Here is a 22,370-nt window from a genome sequence, read left to right on the forward strand (position 1 = left end):
GTGATACACCCACCTTTATCCTATTTTATTTTATTAGCACATATGTTCTGAGAAGATTTGTGATAAGACCTTGCATGTGCTATTAACAAGTGAACCATTGACCTTTTTCTGGTGGGGATAAATATGAAGAGCAATAAGGAGGAGAAGGAGAAGAAAGCAAGCAGACTGGCTTGAATCACAGGACTTGTTAGCCAGATTCATGTGTAGTTGTGTGTGCACAGCAGGCTTGAAATATTTCAAGTGCATGTTGTTCAGTATTTGAAGTGCGTGTTGTGTGCTAATATTTGTTTAACTGTAGTGGCCTTCTTTTCTTCACCTACAGAACTTCTTCTGTAAGGTTTCTCCTAGGAAAAAAGCACCTTGTCCTTTCTGCCTTTAAACAAAATGGCAAAAAAGTGCATTTTGCTGAGTGAATTCTCCCCTATGTTGGCATGCTTTCCATGTTCGATTATTTATTTCCTTCATGGTGGTCACAAACTTAAGAGGAAGTGAGCACACCTTGAAGTGTTAAAATGCAGCTTTGCCTCAGCTGTTTCTCCTTTGCCAAGTTAGTCCTCTCCAGCTGAGATGTGTGCTCATTCATCTACGTGTCTTTATCCAGAACTGGAAGTGGCAATTACAATTAGATGCTTGTCTCAATTAGAACTTTTAACATTAAGGTCTAGTGTAAACATTAGTGGTGTTGGTACACATGGAAAGCACAGGGCTTGCCAGCTGTATCATAAATTATTTTTGTTTTCAGTTTAACTTAATGAGTTTGGAGATGCAAAACAACAGAAACTGCAGAGAATTTTGGGTCAGGAAAGGGCATGAGGATTCCTAGAGGAAAAGGATCTTGCTGAGGGAAGCCTTCTGATATCTTAGATAGGATGAACTGCTTGAGTAGCCTTAAAGCTGCAGCTGATGCCTTTTATGCATTAATATAAAGCCCAAACCACAGTAGTCCTTGGCTTTCCTTTGCCTCACTGTGTAAACAAGCCCAATGTAAATATTTTAAAAAACTATTTGTAAGTTAATATGGAAGAATTATTGTTATTATTACCATGAAATAATAGCTAGTTATTTTTGACCTTTGTCATAATTTAGTAATTCCCTCTTCAGCAGGAAGCCTGCCTGATGTGGAAACCTGTAGCAATTCCATATAGTGACAATTAATAACCTTATTATTTGTTTTTACAATGGAATTGATGAGTATTAAAACTTTACCCACCTACTTTAGAGCTCCTCTCTTTGTGAACGCTTTGAGATATATTCAGTGTTGGATTTAGGCTGTATTTTTTTCACCTCTTATAGAGAGAATAATTGTTTAGGTTTATATTCTCCACAACATATCAAGAACAGCAAATATCCTGAACGAATTTTTGCAATGGATGAGGCAGAGCCTTCTCTTGAATTTTTTAAGTACTTCTGAAAACAAATCCAAACTAGAGAGATCTTGTAAACAATAAAGTAAATTAACTGCATAGTGATAATTCTTTGGCATGCCATTGCTAAAATCTGGAAAAGTTTCACTATTTAGGTTCTTTGGCCAATAACCTTTGATTATTCAAGGTCTGATTTTTATTTTTTTTTTGTGTGAATGCAGTTTCCATATTGCTAAATTAAATCTGAGAAACAGTGTTTTAAAACATTCTGCCTTGTAACCCTGTCTGCAGACAACACTCATTGCTTCCAAAGAAGTTTGTGAATTACTTCTTTCCATTTTCCTTTATACCAAGATGATTGTAAGATGCTTTTTACTTTAAATTAATCTGAAAACTTTTCTCGGTATTTTAGTAGGAAAAACCCACTACCATCTTGATGAATTCTCACATATTTTACTCTGGCTTTTTAGAACACAAAGCAGTGCATTTGTCATCTCTTTTTCTATGCTTAAACTTGCTTTTTGCCCTTAAAATTTCAACACTGTATGAAATTTTATGTAAAAACTATTATGGAAATAGTGTGAGGAACTGTAGATCCCATGTATGTTGATCTCAGTTTTAGTAAGACTATGCTAAACATGTGAGCAATGGGAGATCAACTTAAATTTTTATTCAGCTGTTCTTGTGTAAATTCACTGGTTAATTTAGTAAAATACTGTCTACTTCAGACTGGAATGTGCAGTGATTTTTTTTTCTCCTGAGAATTATAGGAAATATCAGAATCTGTACTTTCAGGTTTTCTCTTTTCAAATTTAACACTCTTAATATGCATATTTAGAGCCATATGTCTTCTTAAACCTTTGTAGTTTAAAACAGTGTAACAAACTGGAATTCTAAAAATGGCAGGAAGCATGAAGGGAAGGAAGAGCATGTTAGGGACAATGATCTGCATTATTCATATATCATGCAGTTTCTGGAGAGCTAGCTGTGAATTAGAGATTACAGATACTTTTATTAAGCCTATAAAATGAATGCTGTTCTCAGTGCGTGGTTTTATGAAGTATTTTACTAGTTCTGAAAATACTGACTTTGCCCTCCATGACCCTAGGGCCGACTGCAGATGAGGCAGGCAGAAAATTTGCTTTGCATCAAAAGTAGTAGTGAAGTCTTTTGGAGGTAGGGAAGTGGCTGAATTTCTTCTTTAATAAAGAAATAATTAATGGGTGTTCTGGTGGGATGGTAATGAGAGGAAAAAAAGCCTGTCTTGAACAGAAGGCTTGCTAAAGTAAGCAGCCCATCCATAAAGAGGCTTGATAGGATTTTGGCAGTTTTTAGTTTTCTAGATTAATTTTAAAAGGTTGTATTTATGTGTGTTGTCCTCTCAGAACTCACAGCTGGCTGAAGCCTTAGCCTAGTTTCTCCCTAGATGATGAGTACTGCTTAGCTGACTCCCTAGTTCCCGTGGTCAAGAGGGTTAAGCTTGGTATTCTTTATATTTGTATTTTTAAAGTTAATGTTCTTTGTAATAATATTTCTGGTTTTGAAATGTAGACTTGGATACTGTACCATGCTAGAGTAAATGTTTTTATGTTTACCTTGTCTTACATTAAGAGGACGTCAGCTAATCTTTTGCAACATGTATTTTGGTGATTGAAGTACTGCAAAAGAAAGCAGTTTTGCAAGTAAATGCAATGCAAGGCAAGTGTGGAATTCTCAGAGTTAAAATGCTTTCCTGCCACAATATATAAGGATCAGTTGGAGGTTTGGTGCTATCCTCTGCTATGGTGTGAGGAGCAGTTGTCTTTGGCAAGGAGCAAGTGATGAAACCCATGCTGAAAGCTCAACATAAGTGCAGCAATCAATTATACAAAGCCCCACAGATCTCTAGGAAAACTAGGGATTTCAACTTTACGGTCTTGGGCTTGTATTTTAATTACTAGCATGAAAACAGTGGTATGTGAACAAGGAGCTTTTTGTTAGGCTTAAGTAACAAAACTTTTGTGCTGGTTCCTGTTGTCTTTAACTTGGTGCCCATTAGTCCATTTTTCTGATGATGTAGAAGAAGCATAAAAGTTGTTTTTGGCTGTGCCTGGATTGGTACTTGCTGCATGCAGTATTACGTGACTGCTGCATTGGAAGGCGTAGGTGTGTTGGGGGGATGATTGAACTAAAAATATCTGGGGCAAAATCATGATCTCTCTGCCAAAATCTAGGAATTTTAAAGGGGTTCACCTTACTCAGGTGCTGTTTAACTAAATGAATAATTTGATGTTTAACAGTTTCTCTTTATTGTTTCAGTAGAGATTTTTAAAAGTTAATTTTACACAGAAAAAATTATGGTAGTCATTGTCTTAACTAGCAAATCTAAAAGTTCCATTCTATGTCTGATGGATCAGAAAAAATGCTGTTTTCTCAGAGTGGGAACAGGGATTAAAGAAGAGCTTTCACTGAGACTTACTTGTATTAGCAGTAAGACCCCATATTTTTTTCCTTGAAGTCAGTTGGTCTTTAGGCAAAATCAGGTCTTTAGCACAGAACACCTTTTTGTTCAGAACAAGTTTTCCACTTAAGCAATCTAGACTTAGGAAAGTATGGAAGTCTAAAATCAGGAAAGAACATGTTGTTTTTTCTTAAAGCCTTAAAATTTTACTTTTGATTTGCAGAAGTATCGCTTTTGAAGATCATGTAGCTAGTGTTATTTGTGGGAGGATTTGATTGATGCTGTCACTGGAGAGTTTATGCACTCACACACCCTAAAAGAAAGGAAAATAATGAGAGAGAGGTATTTTAATAAATATTGGACAGGAGAGATGCAAAATACATAATGATAGATAATGAGAAATAGCTGATAAATTTACTGTTGTAACTGTCTGGTGAAATTGTAGTTTCATGATTTTGGAATAGTTTTGCAGTGGTCATCTCTTCTACTCTGCATTTAGACCAGTTTGCAGAGGATGTCAGGGTTGGGGTTTTCTCTTTCCTTTTTCTCTTTATTCTTTCATTCTTTATGCTTCATTAAGTTCTTTAGAAAAAAAATCTCACTTTTCAAATTAGGGATTAAACTGTATTCAGGTAAAGAGTTCATCTGAGAAACCTTTTGCATTTCTGTGTGCATAATACCAAATATGATATGGCATTCCCTTGCAACCTGTCTTCTAAAAGCAGGCCAACTATTAGAAAAGAGCATTCTTTACTCTAATTTTGTAGCTGTGTCCAATATTTCATACCATTTCCAGGTATTCAATGCAGATAATATTTGTAATTTTCATAAATTTCGGTAGAGTCTTAGCTTATAATTCCATTTACCCAACTGCTTTCCAAGAGACACACAGAGCCTTTTCTGTCTTGTTGATCTTAGCTATACAGTCTTGAGTATATCTTGCTTTGTTTATTCTGTGGTGGTGGTGATGTGTACTGAACACCTTGGGAAAAAGAAATTGAATTGTTTTTCCTTTCTTTTCTGCCCTCATATATGTATCTGAAATGATCTGACATTATCATTTGACAAAGATGTTTTCACTGAGTTTTACATGTTTAGCTTCAGCTTGGCCCTTTCAGCTGTTGCCCATCTGAACTGGATGCTGCCTAAATAAATACTTTTGATGTAATGTATATTTTCATCACTATTCAGGCATGAATTACGATATCTGATACAATACAATTCTTGTAGTCATCCAAAGCTGATTTATCAATTCCACTGATAAAAGTCCTTCTCAGTGGAAAAGAAAATAAAACCGGGAAAATTCTGTATCAAACTCACCATCTTAGCTTTGGTTGTGTAGAAACCTCCTTTTGGCTAAAATCCTGTGCCTGTGACAAAGCATTCATGCTTAGTGTGAGTGCTGAAACTTCAGCTTCAAGGCTTTATTGCTCGTTAGTTGTTCTCCATGATCGTGTTTCTTGTGTAGTTGCAATATAAAGATTATTTAGTATCTTTAGGTATGTGCAGAAGACACCAACTTTGTTTTGGTGAATGACACCGGAGTTTTACCCTTGCAATTTCTGAAGAGGTGTGGTTCAGATGTGGTTCCTGTGAGCACTGCTGAAAGACTCTAAACAAATCACAGCACTCTAAACAAGTGCTGTCTTTACTTCTCTTCCTGTAATACTTTCAGTTACTGATATATTGGTTAATCCTGTTCCTAAGGTAATGCAAAAAGGATCAAAACTTATGGAAGTTTAGTGCTTTTTATCTAATGTATAATTACTTTATAGTTAAGTACTTTGTAATTTTAAAAGTACATTTAATTTTTATTCGTTCAGTTTGCTGTAGAGGAATTTTAATGTCTGATAGATGTATGATATGGTTGTGTTTACTGACTGATTGAAATATGAGTTGGTTAAAATTTTGCTTGAATATTACTTAAATAACTCTGTTTTATTGTAGCCGAAAAAGAAAACTAAGACATTCAATCCTCCAATCCGTAGAAACTGGGAAAGTAATTACTTTGGGATGCCCCTACAGGATTTGGTTACACCTGAGAAACCCATACCTCTGTTTGTTGAAAAATGTGTGCAATTCATTGAAGATACAGGTAAGATAGGAGGACTGTTAGAGGAAAGACTTTCCCATTTTGCATAATGAGTAATACCTCTCATTTTCTGTTTTAAAGTACTTTTAGAATTTTATCCTAGAAATAAATAATTGTGGGCTAGGTGCATTTTAAAAGTAGGATGTGTTTTCTAAATTTTATGTGTAATATGTGATGGTTTTTTGACTTTATTTATACAAATATTTTAATACCTTTTGACAAATGTCTGAGGTTTAACATGTTCCCTGTAATTAATAAAACTTACATCACTTTCTGGTGCCAAATGACTTTTAACCCCATGGCAGTCCAGTCTTACATGTCTTACTGTTGCCACTGTGTTTTATTTAATGTATTTAAAAGCTCTGAAATCTGACTTTTGCAGTTACAGAAAACAGGTGTTTGAAATGGTTTCTGACTTAGTATCTTTAGTCTGCTTGCTTTTTTGATTTTGAAGGTAAACCTGATTTTGCATTTTAACTTGTTGCAGAGACAGAAACACTTATTTTCTAAATACTGTGTAATACTCCATGAAAAATGTTAATCTATTGAAGATGTAATTTCCCAGTTTAATGTGAAATATTAACATATATATGTGTTTACACTAGGGTGAAATTTCACAGTATGGTTTTCTCTCTCTCTTGTCTCCCTGGCTTTATGGTTGTGCTTGTCCCTGCTTTCAGCCTATTTAGTGTGTGACCATGGGGCAAGTAGGACGATTTTGCTGGTCAAACAGAAGACTACAGTTAGGAGTGGGGACTTGTTTTGAGGTTTGGGAGTATCCGTGGTTGGGTTTTGTTTGGGGTTTTGGGGTTTTTTTTGTTTGTTTGTTTGCTTGTTTTTAAAGATTGTGAGCACTAGTTTTCAGCTAGTGTATAGATCCTGCTTGCTCTGAAGTTTTCTAAGTCCTATATTGCTGTATTTGAAGTAAGTGACAGTGAGACTGAACTGAAGCATGTGCAGGACCATCTTTAGATGTGTGTCTGGAATGAGAATATTGTTTATTGCAAAGTAAAACAGCATCTTTTTTCCAAATTTGTTTATATCTCTAATACAATTTTGACTGTAAGATGAGAGTAGCAGTTTTAGCAAGAAAAAAATCTAAAGGGTTTTCTTTCTTACAGTAAATTTCAGTTTTGTTGCCATCTGTAAGAATAGTGTTTCTAAAATAACTACCACACGTGGTAAGCTTCATAGCTGTTTTTGAATACTGACATACTGCATTATTGCAATAAAGAAATTAGGTGAAACCTCAGGCACCGATCTCTTTGGAGTCAGAGGTATTAGTACAGATCTGTCTTTAACCTTTACTTTCTATGCATTAAAGGTAAGAGCTGTATTTTCTGCCCTCCTACTTTTGCTTTTTCCACCTCATCCAGTTAAAAATGGGAAAGGAGGAATATATATATATATATATGTGTTGTGTTTGCTGGTTTTTGTAGCAAAAAAGGCCCCAACCCAAGTCAAACTAGCATCATTTATAGGTGAGTCACTGACACTGGTGTTCTTTAAAAGTGGCTATATACAGCTACTATGCATAGCTGTATAAAACAGATATTGACTGGTATTTAATTTCAAGAGTTTGTAGAATCTAGCAATAACTTAGTTTGAACATGTTCCACTTTTTAAGAATACTTTCAAACAATGAAAGTATTCTTCTAAGTCCAGTTCTAGAAGTTTATTTGCTTAAAAATATTGTTGCCTTTTGAAGAACTTTCAAAAAAAAAAGTACTTCTCCCAAAGAATTTTCACCAGCTTGTGGGGCAAGAGGGAAAATTATAATAGTGTGAGAACATTATTTGTTCCCTTTTTTCATTGTAATCATCAAACCATGCAAACAGCCAAAACATTTTGTACGTCTGTTCTCTTCTCGTGACCTGTCTTGGGAAAATAAGATGTTGGGTTAAGCTGCTATGTGTTCAAAATGTAGGGTCCCTTCAGAAGGCACAACTTTTCCGTTGGCTGTGTTATGTTAGCTCATCCTGGAATACTGCTGTACACCTGGAGAGTTTTAATTCTGGCCATGAATGTCAGCCCGACTAACATGATGCCCCTAGTTGTCTTCCTAGTTCTGTTAAACACGTAGGACAAAACCTCTGATTTTGATCTGTACTAGAATTTTCTTTCTCCTCTTTTTTTTCTACTCTGCATTGCGTGTAAGTAGTTTTGGTGTTGTTTTCAACTTCCATACTTGGCTGTGAGAGTTTTATTTCTGGTGTGTATTATTTTTATATTGAATTAATATGCTGTAGGTATTTGAGTTTCAAGCCGGGTTCTCATAGAATGTATTTGTTGCCTTTGAGAGAAAAGAATGTTCACTTGCATTGCCTTCAGATCCTGTACTGATATACGGTCGCATCATTGACTTTGTGACTGTCTGAGAAAGTTCTACAAATATGGTGGTGGGGATTATCAGCCCGCACAAGGCAAGTCAGGGGCTACTGGCTGCAGCTGGAGTTGAGAGTGGCACCATTCCTGTGTGATAAAGCTGCTTGGCCCTGGGGAGTCATTCAGCACTCGTCTGTCTCATAGCAGTCAGTCTGCTGTCAGTGTCAACTGCACTGAATACCAGTGTTTATTAGCACTGTCTTCCTAATCAAGAAGTGCAGTCTTTTCCAACTCAGCTAATCTGGTTATTTCTCTTACAGAGGATATAATTGTTTAGTGTTTCCTCATCAGGTACTTCCACGGGGTTCAGCTCCTTCCCATGTAATTGAGATTGTGGCTGAATTTGTGATTAATCTCGATTTGAAAGGCTAATCTTAATTTTTAATGTTTCCTGTTTCTGTCTCATGGAATTATACAAGGCAATGCTTTGTACCCTCTCATCTAAATTTTGACTGAGGCTAGAAAGTACACAGTGAAGAACAGTTTCCTCTATTTCAAATGCCTGGATGAGACCATAGTATGTTGAAGTGTTTTTGAAGATTCTTGCTCCACCATAAACCTTAAAGAATTGAGCCCATGCAGAAAGTACCATCAGATTTTTGTTTTACCACAATGTTCTGGAAACATCCTCACCAAAAAAAAATGTGTGTCGGTAGAAGAGGGACAGTTTGGAAAAACCTAAGAAAATTCAGGAGCTTAATTTTCTAGCCTTTTATAAATCAACAGATTTTTTTTCTTCTGAAGGAGCCATATTGTTCCTGTCAAGGTAAAGGGTGATCTGGTAAAGATAAGGAACAGAACCTAAGTCTGTTCATATAAGTGAGGGTCATTGTCTCTCTTCCTCTTTAGTATTTTTCAACAAAAAGCTTTATTCTAAACTGGTATAACTTTATGGAGCCAACCAATTAGTTCTTGAAACATTAGCACAGAGCTTGAATCCCCTTGTAATCTTTTTGGTAGTATTGGAAGCAGAAACTGGGAGGCTTAAAGTTAACTCAGGTCAATGCCTGAGTAGATGTGAGGCTGGTAAGCTGTAAATGTGTGTTAGAACCTCCATTTCACAGCCACCTGCACTGTCACTGCTGCTGGGAGTGTGAAGCAGCAAGAGCACATAATGCTTGGTTTTGTTGGAATCTATTGATTAAAAACAAATCACAATACCATGTGAGAACATTTTAAATTTTATACTACTGTCACTTCTGGATAAGAAAGGAGGAAAGATTTGCTAAATATTGTAAACAAGCTTTGCTTCTGTGTTTTTACATTGTCCACAATTATAGGAAAGCCTTTTTTCTGTCCAAGCCTTTAATTTTTGAATTCATTGTAATTATAGCAGGATGAGTAATATTTTGGTTGGTTGTCAGAGCTCTTTCTTGGTTCACTGAACAATATGATAAAAAGATTTTTTTTTTCCTTTCAAGTAAATAACTTGCTAATGATGAATTACCAAGTTTTTCACTCAATGTCTTGGTATAAATATATAATGTTTTCAAAAAACTTGATTTTTGGTTAACATATTGCGGTCTTATCTGTAACCTTTTACAGACTATTTGAGCACTTTCCTGTCACTAGTAACATGTATGATATTTGTGTGCTTTTACCTCTGTCACATCCTTTGCAAATTGGTTTGTAACTTGCCCATGAGGACAACTATTTGAATTGACTCTCATTGGTAGCTATTTTTGGTTATGAGCTTCCAAAAGAGTATTTTGATTGTATAGGTGTTCTGGTCGGCTTTTTGCTTTCTCCTGATGAAGAGAACTTCATTTGGTTGCATCATTTGAAATGAATTTTTAAAAGATATTGGTTTTTGGTAAACCGGGTTTATGGAAAGGTACTTAGCAGGGAAACTTTGATTTTTAAGAAAATTGCAGTGGCTGCTTTTATATACAAGTAATGGTGCTATGCTAAGGTATACTAGAAAAAAATATTACCTGCTGTTTTTAAATAAGAAAATCCAATGTAGACCGTTACCTTTTTTCAAAATATGTGTTACTTCAAAAAGTATCTCAATTCTGTATGCTGTATGAATTGCATGAGTTCTGTATTTCTCTAAGAACTATCATGGAGAGAATAAGGTAGATATTCAGTAGTTTGACAGAGAGGAACAGATTTCTGGAGGGTGATTTAATGTCTTCAACAAAATGTTGATATGGTTTGAATTTTGTTTTGCAGTGTAATGGAAAAAATATTTATTGAATGTCCAATTTTAAGTGTGAAAAGTGTACATATTTATACCAACTTTGTAGCTTGAGTGTTTTGTTGGTAATGTTTTTATGCTGTTACACACACTTCAGGTTTAGTGATGAGCTATTCCATGGACTGTTTGTGTACTAGTCAACACCTACTGTTATTGATTTTTAAGTTTTCCCGTACTTAAAATAATTCAGGTAAGATGACTAATGCTAACTGATACTCTTAGTGTGTCAGGTTTTTTTTTTTTTACTTTAGTAATTTTTTGTGTTTTGGGTTTACTTTTTGTATTTGTTCATGCATTGGTGTGAAGTTTGACATAGATTATATTTCATTCTGTTTTACCAAGGAAGGAGACATCAAATTAACGTTGCAAATACTAGTAGTTTTGCCATTGAGTACATACAGTTCTTGACGATATTCAACTTTAATATCAATATTTTAATGTTTTTTTTTCCTCTGAGCTTTCAAATGTTTTTAATTTTTATAGAATATTGCTATCCATGTACTTCATTGACCAGATTATAAATTTTAGATTCCATACTTCATAGAAAACTTGTAACATTAATGGAGTGGTAATTGTACATTAAATAATTTAGCAAAGAGATGCTTATTATAATAATTTGTGTTTTAATAATTCAGTTACTCAGTTGTGAGACAAGGAGTGGAATAAAGATGTGGGAAGGAATTTGACAGAGCTAAATGTTGCTATCTCACATGGTTCCTATGGAGAGCTCTAAGAGAAATTAAAAATTGTGTACTTGGGATACGTACAATAATTGCTGCTTTTGATATTGAGACTATTTTTGTAATGCTGGGAAATTTACAGTTTTGGAGGTAATTCAAGTAAAAGAATATTGCCTTCTTCAAATTTCCTTCAAACCTAGCTTGCACCATGGTCTTTTATGCTGAATATCCTGCGAGGCTAGATTTTTACATTGACAGTATAGATAAGGCAAAGTTTGTCTCCAGAGAATGAGGTTTGGTAGAAATAGGCAAAGAAAATGAGTCAGCAGTGCTTGTTGTGGTAAAGAAGTCAGGTACATCATTGAGATATATTCCTAGTAGCTGGAAAATTGAGAAATTAAAGATTGATTGCCTCCCCTTTTACTCAAGGGGCTTGGGAGAGCTGGGGGGTTTTAGGAACCTGTTGTGTTGGGCAGAGAGAACAGACCTGGACACCCTCTTGGCCTGGTGTATGAGTTTTTATCACTTTTAGTTTTGGACACTTTTCAGATGTCTTTGAATCAGTGGAATTCACTGTTCTGAAAAGCTGTATCAGCAAAAATGGTAAAAGTTCTGCTATGTAGTATTACAGCTGCTAAGTTAAGAGTCAAACATGTGCCAAAACAAGTGCAGGGCAGGGAGCAGGAGCAAGGAGGGAGTGATTGGTGAGGGGGGAGTGAGACCATTGTTTTCAGTCGTACTGTTCAGTGAAGTTGACTCAACTGCCCATGAAGCTTTATGTTTAGCAAAAAACGCACACAGGCCATGACTCCTACTTGTGATTCTGGTTTAAATGGCTCTACAATACATTTGGTACTTTCATTAGGTTGGAGAGTGATTCCAGAGTGGATGGTGTGGTTAATGTATTTAAGACCAGGGCTTCTGCTGAAGGGAACATAGACAAGCTGGAGGAATGGGGTAGTAGGAACCTGAAGGAATTCAGTGAGGACAAAGCCAGGCCATTCAACTAGAACTGCAAGGACTAAACCCCTGCAGTAGTAGATGCTGAGCACTTGACTGGGTCCATGTCAGTGCTAATGAAAAGGATGTTGTGGTTGAGAATAGGCTGATCATGCCTTCTGTATTGGATTTTCCCACTAGAAGGGGCAGGCACTACAGCAGTAGAAGCAGGTACTAATTTTTGCTCTACACTCACTTGTTGGACGTCATCTGAAATACTGCAAGAAGGGTGTTGACAAACTTGAGTCTAGCAAAAGGGGGTCAGGGGCTGGAGTTGCTAATATTATATGGGTTTATTCACCTTGGAGAGGAAGAGGCTGAGGAGGTACCAGAGGAGGCTTCCCATACCTATGAAGAGATTACTGAAAAGGTGCAGCCAGGCTAAAGAACTGTACAATGTCATTAACACAGGAGGTTCTGAGTAGAAAGAAAGAGAATACTTTTGCTCTGAAGTTTATTAAAACACTGGTTCAGGTTATCCAGAGAGATTGTGGGGTAAATTGGAGATATTAAAGGGAAGTTTAGATAAGCACCCAAATCTGATTTCAGTGTTGACTGTTATTTGAGCAGAAGGTTGCACTAGATGATCTCCTGAGAATTCCTTCTGTGATCACTTCAAAATTGGCATAGAATAGATTTCAGTAGTTAGGAGACTGTACACCAGTCTGTGTTTGTAACTTTGGAATTAATCAACAGAGAGGAAACAAACTCAAGAGGGTAAAACAGGCATCAGTCATTTCTCCTAATGGAAGACTGACTACCAGACAAGGGAGGAGCACATGCATTAATTTAGTAGTGCGAGAGAATCACTGAAAACTGTAAACAAATATGTTTTGAAATACTCATAAAACACATGTTGTGTGTTTGAGTTGTATTGCTAATGAGGTATCTGTTCAAAGGAAACATAATGAGAATTATGTAAAGAATTCGTAAACAACTCAGGTAGGACCAAGGTGCCAGGGTATGCATGATAGTTACCCTGCTCCACTTACTCCCTCAGCATTCCCCAGACCCAAAGTGACCAAAGAGCTATATGCCTGGAAAACTACAATGCTTCTGTTGTCACCCATTTTTAGTGTAGCAAAGAATGCACCTACCTTCTCCCAGGCATTTTCACGGTCTCATATTAATTGTAGTCTTGTATTCTTTCTTTGAAATGGGTAGGCCTTAAAATATGGGCTTGAGTGACGCTTCATGAAATGATTGAGACCGGGTTTAATAATCAGTTAGTGTAAATTATAGTAATGTTAATTCAGCTTTGGAGAGCTTCCTATTATAAGGGTCTTTCTAGAAGTACTGCTTATTTCTTCCACTGCTTATTGTTTATTGAACATTTCAATATGCTATAAATTATTTTATTACAAGAAGCAATAAAACACTTATTTTTGGTTCTGGTTTTCAGTGTGTGAATTGAATGTCATGGGACTTTAAATGTCAGTGTTGATGAGGACACATTAAATGTGTTTTATGTAAGTAAAGTGAGTGTGAGATTCTTACTTAGAGATTGGCTTCTTTGCTCAGTAATTATATACATTCTAGGTGTACATAGAAATTACTGTTTGGATCAGTAAATTGGCAATTCTTGTAGTCTTGTGTTGTAGCATGGGAGTTGAAAAGAGGTACACCAGATCAATCTGTGGAATAAAATTAGAGAAATACACAGATCACCGAATTTACAAACCTAAGTGTGGGAATGATAGTCTCACCTGTTGTAGTGGAGAATGAGTCCTGAGAAGTTCCATTGGCCACTGTAGGGGAAGGAATTGAACTGGGAGAGTTGGACTTACTGTGATTGTGGCATGTATTCAGAAACACAGACTGAACATGATAGGAACCTGGCTGTGGATGTTGTTAGCAGACACTCTATGACTTTTCAGCAGTCTAAATGTTAGTATAGCTGTTGTCACTTGGGAAAAGACTTTGAAATCATCATAGACAGCGCTCTGAAAACTTAAACTTTCTGTACTTGCTGTCAAGCAAGAAAAAAAAAAGATAAATGTTCTGGAGGGAGAAAAATCATGCTATTACATAATGTGGTGCTATATACACAGTTTTGATACTGGTTGCAATTTGGTTCAGCCTTTCTCAGAACAGGAAAGAATTGGAAAAGATAATACATATGGGAGTAATTGTAACTCTTGGATAAAGATGCACGAAATTGATTAGCTTAGAACATTTCTCAGGAGGAGCAATTACATAAATTTACAAAACCGATGCTGGGAAGATGTAGAGAAGTTACTGCTTCTTGTTGAGTGAAAAAAATTATGCCAACTTCAGGTACTGAGCATAAACTCTGTGTGCTTTCATAATGTACATTCTGGAATGCCAAAACTGCATTCACTGTGATGTGAAGACCACAAGTACATAACTTGAAGGAGTTGGAGTGAATTAGTGAAGGATAAATCCCCAGATGGCTCTTACAACACCTTATGCAAAAGCCTATGTAAGCCACCATCTACAGAAAGCTGGGAGCATATACCACAAAAATATTGCTGGTAGTTTTTTTTTTCTCTCTTGCCCTTTTTACTCTCCTCAAGCATATACTGCATGGTGTAGTATATGATATGGAAAATGAATATTGTGCCAGGTAGACTTTGATCTTCCTTTATGCTGAAGTATGTTCTGTGGAGAAACCAAGAGTTGTGAAAATATGTTGGGGCCTAAAAATAGAAGTGTCCTGCAGACTGATTATGCATATAGGTGCAGATCCACCTTGTTGTTTTCTCTGAAATGCTTTGAACCCCATGTGGTGAAGTTCCAGTGAGATGGGATGGAGCCCTGGTCACAACTGGCATCACAAAAGAAGGTGCAAGAGAATTTATTAGGCACTATGAGATACTTTGAGAAAAGAGTAGCCTAGGCAAAGAGGATGTGCACTGTCTTGAAATAGATTATTGTGATGTCACGTAAGAAGGATCTAGTTATTTAAACCTAGAGGTGTTGTAAAACTAGCAGGACAGAGAAGCAAATAAATCATATTGTTGTGATATAGAATATTGCAGCAGCAATTATGTTTGGTAAGGATATGTTGAAAATGACAACTGGACCAGAACACAAACAGAGTGAGAACATAGAAAAAAGTTATGGAAAATCAAAAGGATGCAGATGAAGGAACCAAAATTTTAAAAAACTGTCAGAAAAAAAGACATGTTGAAGGCTCTCTATCTCTCCCTCTTTTATTTTAGATACGTACTATAGATATACAAGGAGTTTAAAAGCTAAAACTAGTGAACTAGAATGTCTGATACTTGATGGAAGATCTTGGTGTAAGAAGCATTTGAGAGACGTGGTTGTGTAATAGAAAGCAACAGAGAATTGGAACTTTACTGAAATAATACCTTCACACTTCTAGCTTTGTGCTTGCACACAGATTAAATTGTCTCCTTCCGTGCCTTAGTGTCATGACAATTGACCAACCATTTCATGAAGCATGACTTTCTAGAACATCCACAATCAAGAAAAATTTTTCCTTGAGGAATTCAGAAGACAAATTTAGTAGCTTAATCCAGAATTGCAGCACTTCATTATTTTTGGAAGATGCCTTTAAATTCAGTAGGCATCTCCTTATTTAACCTGAAGATTTTCTGAAGTACTGTAAATTGTCTTTCTTTGTTTCTTAGAACTGTAGTGCAGATAGCACACTAGAGCATGTGTCTCCAAAGCAGCCAGTTCAAGTATTTGAGATGTATAAACTCCTACTAGACAGTGACTGGGTCAGACTTCTCAGAGATGCTATTGCAGCACATGCAGTTTCCTTTGTGCTGAAAGATAGTGAATAGTAGTTGGATAAAACAAAGACTGTCCTGCAGTTGTAGGGTCTCCAACAGAGAATTCTCTCATACTAGACAAAGAGAATCTTGATCATAGCTTATTCTCATCTACCAGTGGTCTTTTGTATTATTTACAGCTTTTGGAAGAAGAGTGTAAAGTGTTTCTGGCTGTGATCACATGTGACACATTTGGGATTTTTTTTTGAAGGCAGGTTTGAAACTCCTTTCAAAATGTGGAAGTCACTGAATCATTGAAACCACTTTTTGTTCTGTGCCACCAAATTCTACTTTTTAGTAGTGTTCAGGGTATCAGTGGACAAGGCTCAGGTTTTTTGAAAGGACTGTTCAGGTGTTTATTTGCAAGAGGAAACACTTGGCCATTGAATTGGAAAGCTAAATGATGGACATGTGAGTTTATAGAAGAAATGCTTACTAAATAAGCCTTGATGCAGCCAGTGAAGAGACATGTTGAGTTGTTGAGACATCAAGGAGGAAATTAGGAGTGAGAAGAGTCATGTGAAATTGTTAAAAATATCCCAGCTGTATGAACCAGCCAAGTGATTTTTTGTACTTTGAACATTTTCATAGGATTCTTAATGTTTCTTGGTAACTTAAAAGACACCTTCAGTGGATTGCAGTGACAGAACAGTTAAGTATTGATCTGATGATCTAAAATGCATTCAGTTATTGGCCTACGATGGCAAAAAGCCAAGAGATTTCATAAAACTTTGAGACTAGTGAATTTTTAATAAACTCATGTATGTAATGTAGTGTTAACAAGATCTAGTATATAGGTAATTTTGCACCCATAAAGGTAACTTGAATTAAGGAACTAGAAATTGTTTATATTGCTCAATAGGTTCTAAATTAAAAAACAAAAATATCTTTGGTAATGGTGTGTTTATCAGGATGGTCTCTTTCATTCTGTGAGTAGCTGTGGGGAAAAAAAGACAGCAATGTGGTAGGAAGCATAATCATTGGAGTGGAGAGTGTGTGTGTGTGTGCACACATAACTAAGGTGGACTGTTCAATGCTTACCTTGAAAGTCTGGTGGAATTATGATGACTCTGTAGTGTGTGGTAAAACAAAGTAATAATAGAAGCTTGGGAAACATCTGCTTCCTAACACCTTTCTCCTTTTCCCCCACCCCTTAAAGAAAGACTTGTAAATGATGGGATAATTTACCTTAGATAAGAAGTGAGGAGAAATGGATTCAAAGTTTATAAAATATAAATGGTAAAAGGAAAAGCATGTTGGAAGATTAAGTTCTTGTCATATAAAGGAGTGTGTTACACCATGAAATTAAAAGATCAGGATTCAGTTACAAATGCCTGGGTCTTTTTTACCCTGCAGAGTATTTTTAGTGTGTTGTTGCTTGCCATAATAAATTGTTAAGCCCAAACTGTGAAGACAGTTTTTAAAAACATACGTGTTGGGGTACCACAGAATTTAGCTTTTTGATTATTAAAAAAATGGTGCAAATAACAACAGTCTAATAGAGATCAGTAAGAGAATAATTTTGGCTACATTATTCAACAAATATCTGCATCAGAATCTTGTTATTGTCCAATGTAATATCCTCTGATTCATGTTAAATGGAATGATGGACTCAATAGACAACTGACAGTTTGTGTTTTGGTATTCCTATATTGCTATAATGGTTTATGTGTTAACTTTTTAGGCACTTAAGAAATGCATTCCTGCTTTTGATTTCTGAATTTGTAGTTATAACTGGTTCTGCTTTGCTTTATAGTATATAAACTTGCTTTTTAATATTTGTTTTTTCTCCTCTTCTAAGGATTATGTACTGAAGGCCTGTACCGTGTTAGTGGGAATAAAACAGATCAAGACAACATTCAAAAACAATTTGATCAAGGTAATCAGAGATTTTATTATTTAAACCTAAAACAGAGCATGAATTCTCCAAGGATTTATCACAGTGCAATATGTGTCCTTAATGGTCTGGTGGGTTGTATTGGTGTAGTCCAGGATATTACTAGTGAAGCTCCAAGGATAGGAGGGGAATCTTGTCGTTTGCTTCAAGACTGTTAAAATACTATCTAGCTGGTATTTGAAGGTTTGAAAGAGTTGAAGTGCAGTCTTAGCTGCTCCTTGTGTTAACAGCTCATCAGCCCTAGGTATTAAGGCATTCACTCCTGCTTCTTATGCCCCACAAACAGTAATTCTTTAGTGAAAACTGTCTTGAATAACATGCATTAACAGTTAAGTCTGAATAATTTCTAATACAGCCTTTGTCATTGTAGAATATAATGAAATGTGATTGGTAGTTTAGACTGTTCACTTTGATGTGTTTATATTTTAAAATGAAAATATTTATTAAAAGTTCTTGAATGTTAATCATGAAGTTGAATCTGTGAAAAATTGTAGAATATCTCCTAGGTGTTATGGAACATAAATGTGCTATTTCTTTATGCTTTGCTGTTTAGCAGCGTTTTGGGAAGTAGAATTTATAACTCCTTGCTGGGAAAAATAGATTAATCAGAAGCCAGTTAATGACAAATGCAAAATCATTCAAGTCTTCATGGAGAATTAGACAACTTTATTTTTCCGATCTTCTACTATTTTGTAATGCTGTCAGATTTTTTTATATTTGGTTTTTTGTGGGTTGGTGTGATAGCAGCTTCTCAATAGGTTCACCTTTTCCTTCCTTATTTAATAACCATTTAGCAAAATTTTAGTTTTCAATGTTTTGAATAAATTGTCTTCATAAAGTATTATAAGGAATGATAACAGTAGGTTTTACTTACACTGCTGTTTTTTAAATTTTGTTTTGCAGATCATAATATCAGTCTAGAATCAATGGGAGTAACAGTGAATGCTGTGGCTGGGGCTCTGAAAGCTTTTTTTGCAGATCTGCCAGATCCATTAGTTCCTTACTCTTTGCATCAAGAGTTGTTAGAAACATCAAGTAAGCAATTAACAACCTTTTCTTGATTTAATTGTGCTATTTCCATTGCCCTTATTGCAATTTTTACTTCATTGTAAGTTGAAAGGACTATCTGCATGGAATAGTTTTTTAAATTCCTTAGACACACATTTTTTAATATTCTTTAAAATTAGAAGAACTATATATGATGAGTGGAATGTAATACACTTATTTTTCAAAATAAGAAAATTTGATTTGGAGACATCTACTTTTTTCAGTTTCTTGTTAAGTGATAAAAATGATGAAAGCTTTTGGAGCAGCTTTGCAGTTGTTAATGGGAAAAACCCCTTGAATTAATGAGTTCTTACATTCAAAGTAGACTTTAAAAATCAGACACCTCTATGGGATATTATGGTAATTCTCTAATTAACTTAGATTTTTTTCAAATTCTTTTGGAACTCTTGTAAAATGCTTAGTGTTGTTTGCCTTTGCCTTACCAACATTTTTCAGACATTGCATAGTATTCCTGTCTTTGAAATGAGTGTCTCCTGTTGAAGCACTGGTGTAAGCCTAAGGCTTGGGCCTGGGCTTGATTAATATATAGCCCATTAGAAATTTTGTATTTTCTGGTGATATCTGTAAATAGCTATTTCTGGTATTACTGCTATGCTTTTCAGGCACATTGTGCTTGTTTAATGTAGTCACTTTGGTTTTATCTTTTCTTAAAAGTGTAATAGTTAAATTCCAGTCAAAACATAAAATAACTTAGAATGTAAGTGTAATTACTGCTTTAAAATGCCATTAATACTGCTCTAAACTTATATTTGGGATATACTGGACTGTATTTAACATTTTTTCTATGGCATTAGGGTAGATCAAAGTTCTTTTTAGCAATGCAGTCAGGTAATAGAGGGGAACTTATATTCCTTTTTATGATATGAATCATCATTGATTGGAAGCATATTCTGCAGAATGTATGGATCCACAGCATTAGTTGCTGTTTTTTTAAAATAAAATTGTTTATTTCACATTTCTTTCCTACTTGTTGGCTATTTCCTGTTTGAAGCACGAATAATGTCCTTTGGGCCTGTGAAGAATCTCTGTTCTTTAGGCAGCATATTTAAAATAGCTGCACCAGGCCTATCTGTAATTTTTTATTATTCAAATAACTGTGAATTTTAAGGATATTCTAACCTCATGTGAATGTCTTTGTCACGACATTTTGCAAGCAGAGAGAACTCTAACAAGAAATGACCCTGTCACATTGTAATTCTACAAGCCAGCAATAAGCTAGTCAAGTAATTATTTGCTGAACAGCGATAAATAATTCTGCTAAAATTCAGAAAAATATTTTTGTGCTTAGTTAAACTTGCAATGGGTGTACTTATTAGTGTGCTTAGAGTAACCAGGACAAACTGTATAATAAAAAAGCTACTCTATGGAAATAGGAATTTTATTAAATATTTTCTCACTTGATATTTCTCTGTGGGTTACCTGTACCATTATACTAGGAAAAAGATTTAGCAACACTTTATTCAGTATGTCTTTCTAGATGTGTCAGAAAATGTCACTTATTTCTATAGAAATCATGGATAAGACAGAACGGCTACACGAGCTAAAAGAGATTGTGAAGAAATTCCACCCAGTGAACTATGATGTCTTCAGATACATAATAACACATCTAAACAGGTTTAGTATTTTTCAATTTTGTTTAAGTTGTAACAGTTGCAAAAAGATTGTCTTTTTAACAATGAATTATCTACTAGAATTGAAAATGTGGAAAAAGAAATTAGGAGCTGCAGTTGATTATTAAAGCCTTATAGGTTTGTTTCTCACATATTTTTGACATATATTTATTTGGCATCATTGCTACTATAAAGTTATAAGAATGCTGTACATAATAAAAGCTTGATATAGATATAATAACTATGCACCTAATTATAACTATTACAGACCCTCTCCCCCAGGAAGTAATAGCTATTAACATTATAAACTAATCTAGGTTTAAGGAATTTGAATCATTTGGCTTAAACACCCTCTTCCCCTCTCCCTCTTTCCCCCTCCTGCCAAAACAGGGCTAGCTTAAATCAAAATCTACAATATGGAGCCCAAACCCTGTGCTGAATAGTTAAACGTAGAACAAAGCTGTAACAGTAAATTGGCAACACTTGCTTCTTAAGTTTTGCTTCTTGAATGAAATTTAATGTTTTTAAATATAAAAAGTTATTTCCGTATTTACTTAAAAATAGTATTAATAGATGTGTATCACATCATAATCTGCGTCTTGACGTTTAGAATATTGTCATAAAAAAGAGAGAAAAAGAGCAGCTTACCTGTGCTTCTTATTCAGCTAAAATGAAATTATTCTCTGAAATCCACAGAATGAGAGAAAACTATATTATTGTTGAGGTTATAAGGGATCTTTGGAGAGTGTTTTGTTCAACCCCATTGCTTTGACAGAGTCCGTTGCAACAGATTGGCCAGGATGGTGTCCAGTTAGGTTTTCGGTATCTCCGAGAAGTTAGACTCCAATCTCTCAGAACAGCGTGTTTCAGTGCTCATTCATCCTTACAATAATAAGTGTTTTCTTATGCTAAGGTAATTTCCTGTGGATGTTTGTGTCTGTTGCCTTTTGTCCTGTCACTGAGCACCACTCAGAAGAGTCTGAATTCATCTTCTTTATAACCAATGATAAGACTTCCCCTGGCTCAACAATCTTAACATTCTCAGCTTTTCCTCATCTGAGGGATCTTTGATCTCTTAATAATCTTCTTCCTAGTGTCCCTTCATTGGGCTCACTCCAGTGTGTTTCAGTGTCTGTTGTGCTGGAGAGTCAGAGCTGGAACCCAGGCTCCAGATGTGGCCTTTGGAGTGCTGAGAAGAGGGGAAGGATCAGCTCGCTAGAGCTGCTGGCAGCACTCCTAAGGCAGCCTAGGGTGCTGTTGGCTGCCCTTCCACAGCATCACCTGGCTGACTCCTGCTCAGTTTGTTGTCCATCAGGACTGACTTGTCTCTCTGTGCAATGTTACTTTTCAGCCCAGCAATTTTGTGTATTAACACATCTATAATAAGCTTTTCATGACATTTAATTGTTCTGGACTACTGTTTGTGTGTTTGTGTTTTTGCAGGTATTTGTAAAGATCTAAATGAGCTTGTAGTACAGGGGTAGAAATAAGAACCTTTAACTTTCCTACTTTGTCAACAGGGAGAATGTAGGTACTCTCTATTTGCACTTTTCACAGAATGTGTAAGATTTTGGAATTTAGGTGCCTACTTTTACACTTCTCTCCTTCATATGTTCAGCTTGCTTAACCTTTATGAAGTTGTCCATTTTCCTTGTCAGGGAAATTGGATCAAATTTTCTATTGTACTCTTCTCCAATACAAATTCAGCCCTAAAATAGATAAAACCATATCAGTGAACTGATCCCCACATTACAAAACTTCAGGATGTGCTTGCAAGTATCTTAAAGTAAAACTAAACATCTCAGACTTGACACAGTTATTACTTACCTAAAAACTTCTTAATCAACCTGATAGAAATTTTTGTGGAA

At 35.6% G+C, this 22,370-nt stretch overlaps 1 protein-coding gene across 1 annotated transcript in view; it reads left to right on the top strand.

Moving 5' to 3' along the window:
- ARHGAP5 (Rho GTPase activating protein 5) overlaps positions 1 to 22,370 on the top strand; it is a 45,297-nt gene that overhangs the window by 18,344 nt on the left and 4,583 nt on the right. The window contains exons 4-7 of the mRNA XM_058026166.1: positions 5,752 to 5,899; positions 17,729 to 17,806; positions 18,728 to 18,859; positions 20,401 to 20,506. Coding sequence (XP_057882149.1) covers positions 5,752 to 5,899; positions 17,729 to 17,806; positions 18,728 to 18,859; positions 20,401 to 20,506 — 464 coding nt within the window. The remainder of the gene's footprint in view (positions 1 to 5,751; positions 5,900 to 17,728; positions 17,807 to 18,727; positions 18,860 to 20,400; positions 20,507 to 22,370) is intronic.

The sequence above is a fragment of the Melospiza georgiana genome, chromosome 6 (assembly GCF_028018845.1).
Source record: "Melospiza georgiana isolate bMelGeo1 chromosome 6, bMelGeo1.pri, whole genome shotgun sequence".
NCBI classification, from domain to species: domain Eukaryota; kingdom Metazoa; phylum Chordata; class Aves; order Passeriformes; family Passerellidae; genus Melospiza; species Melospiza georgiana.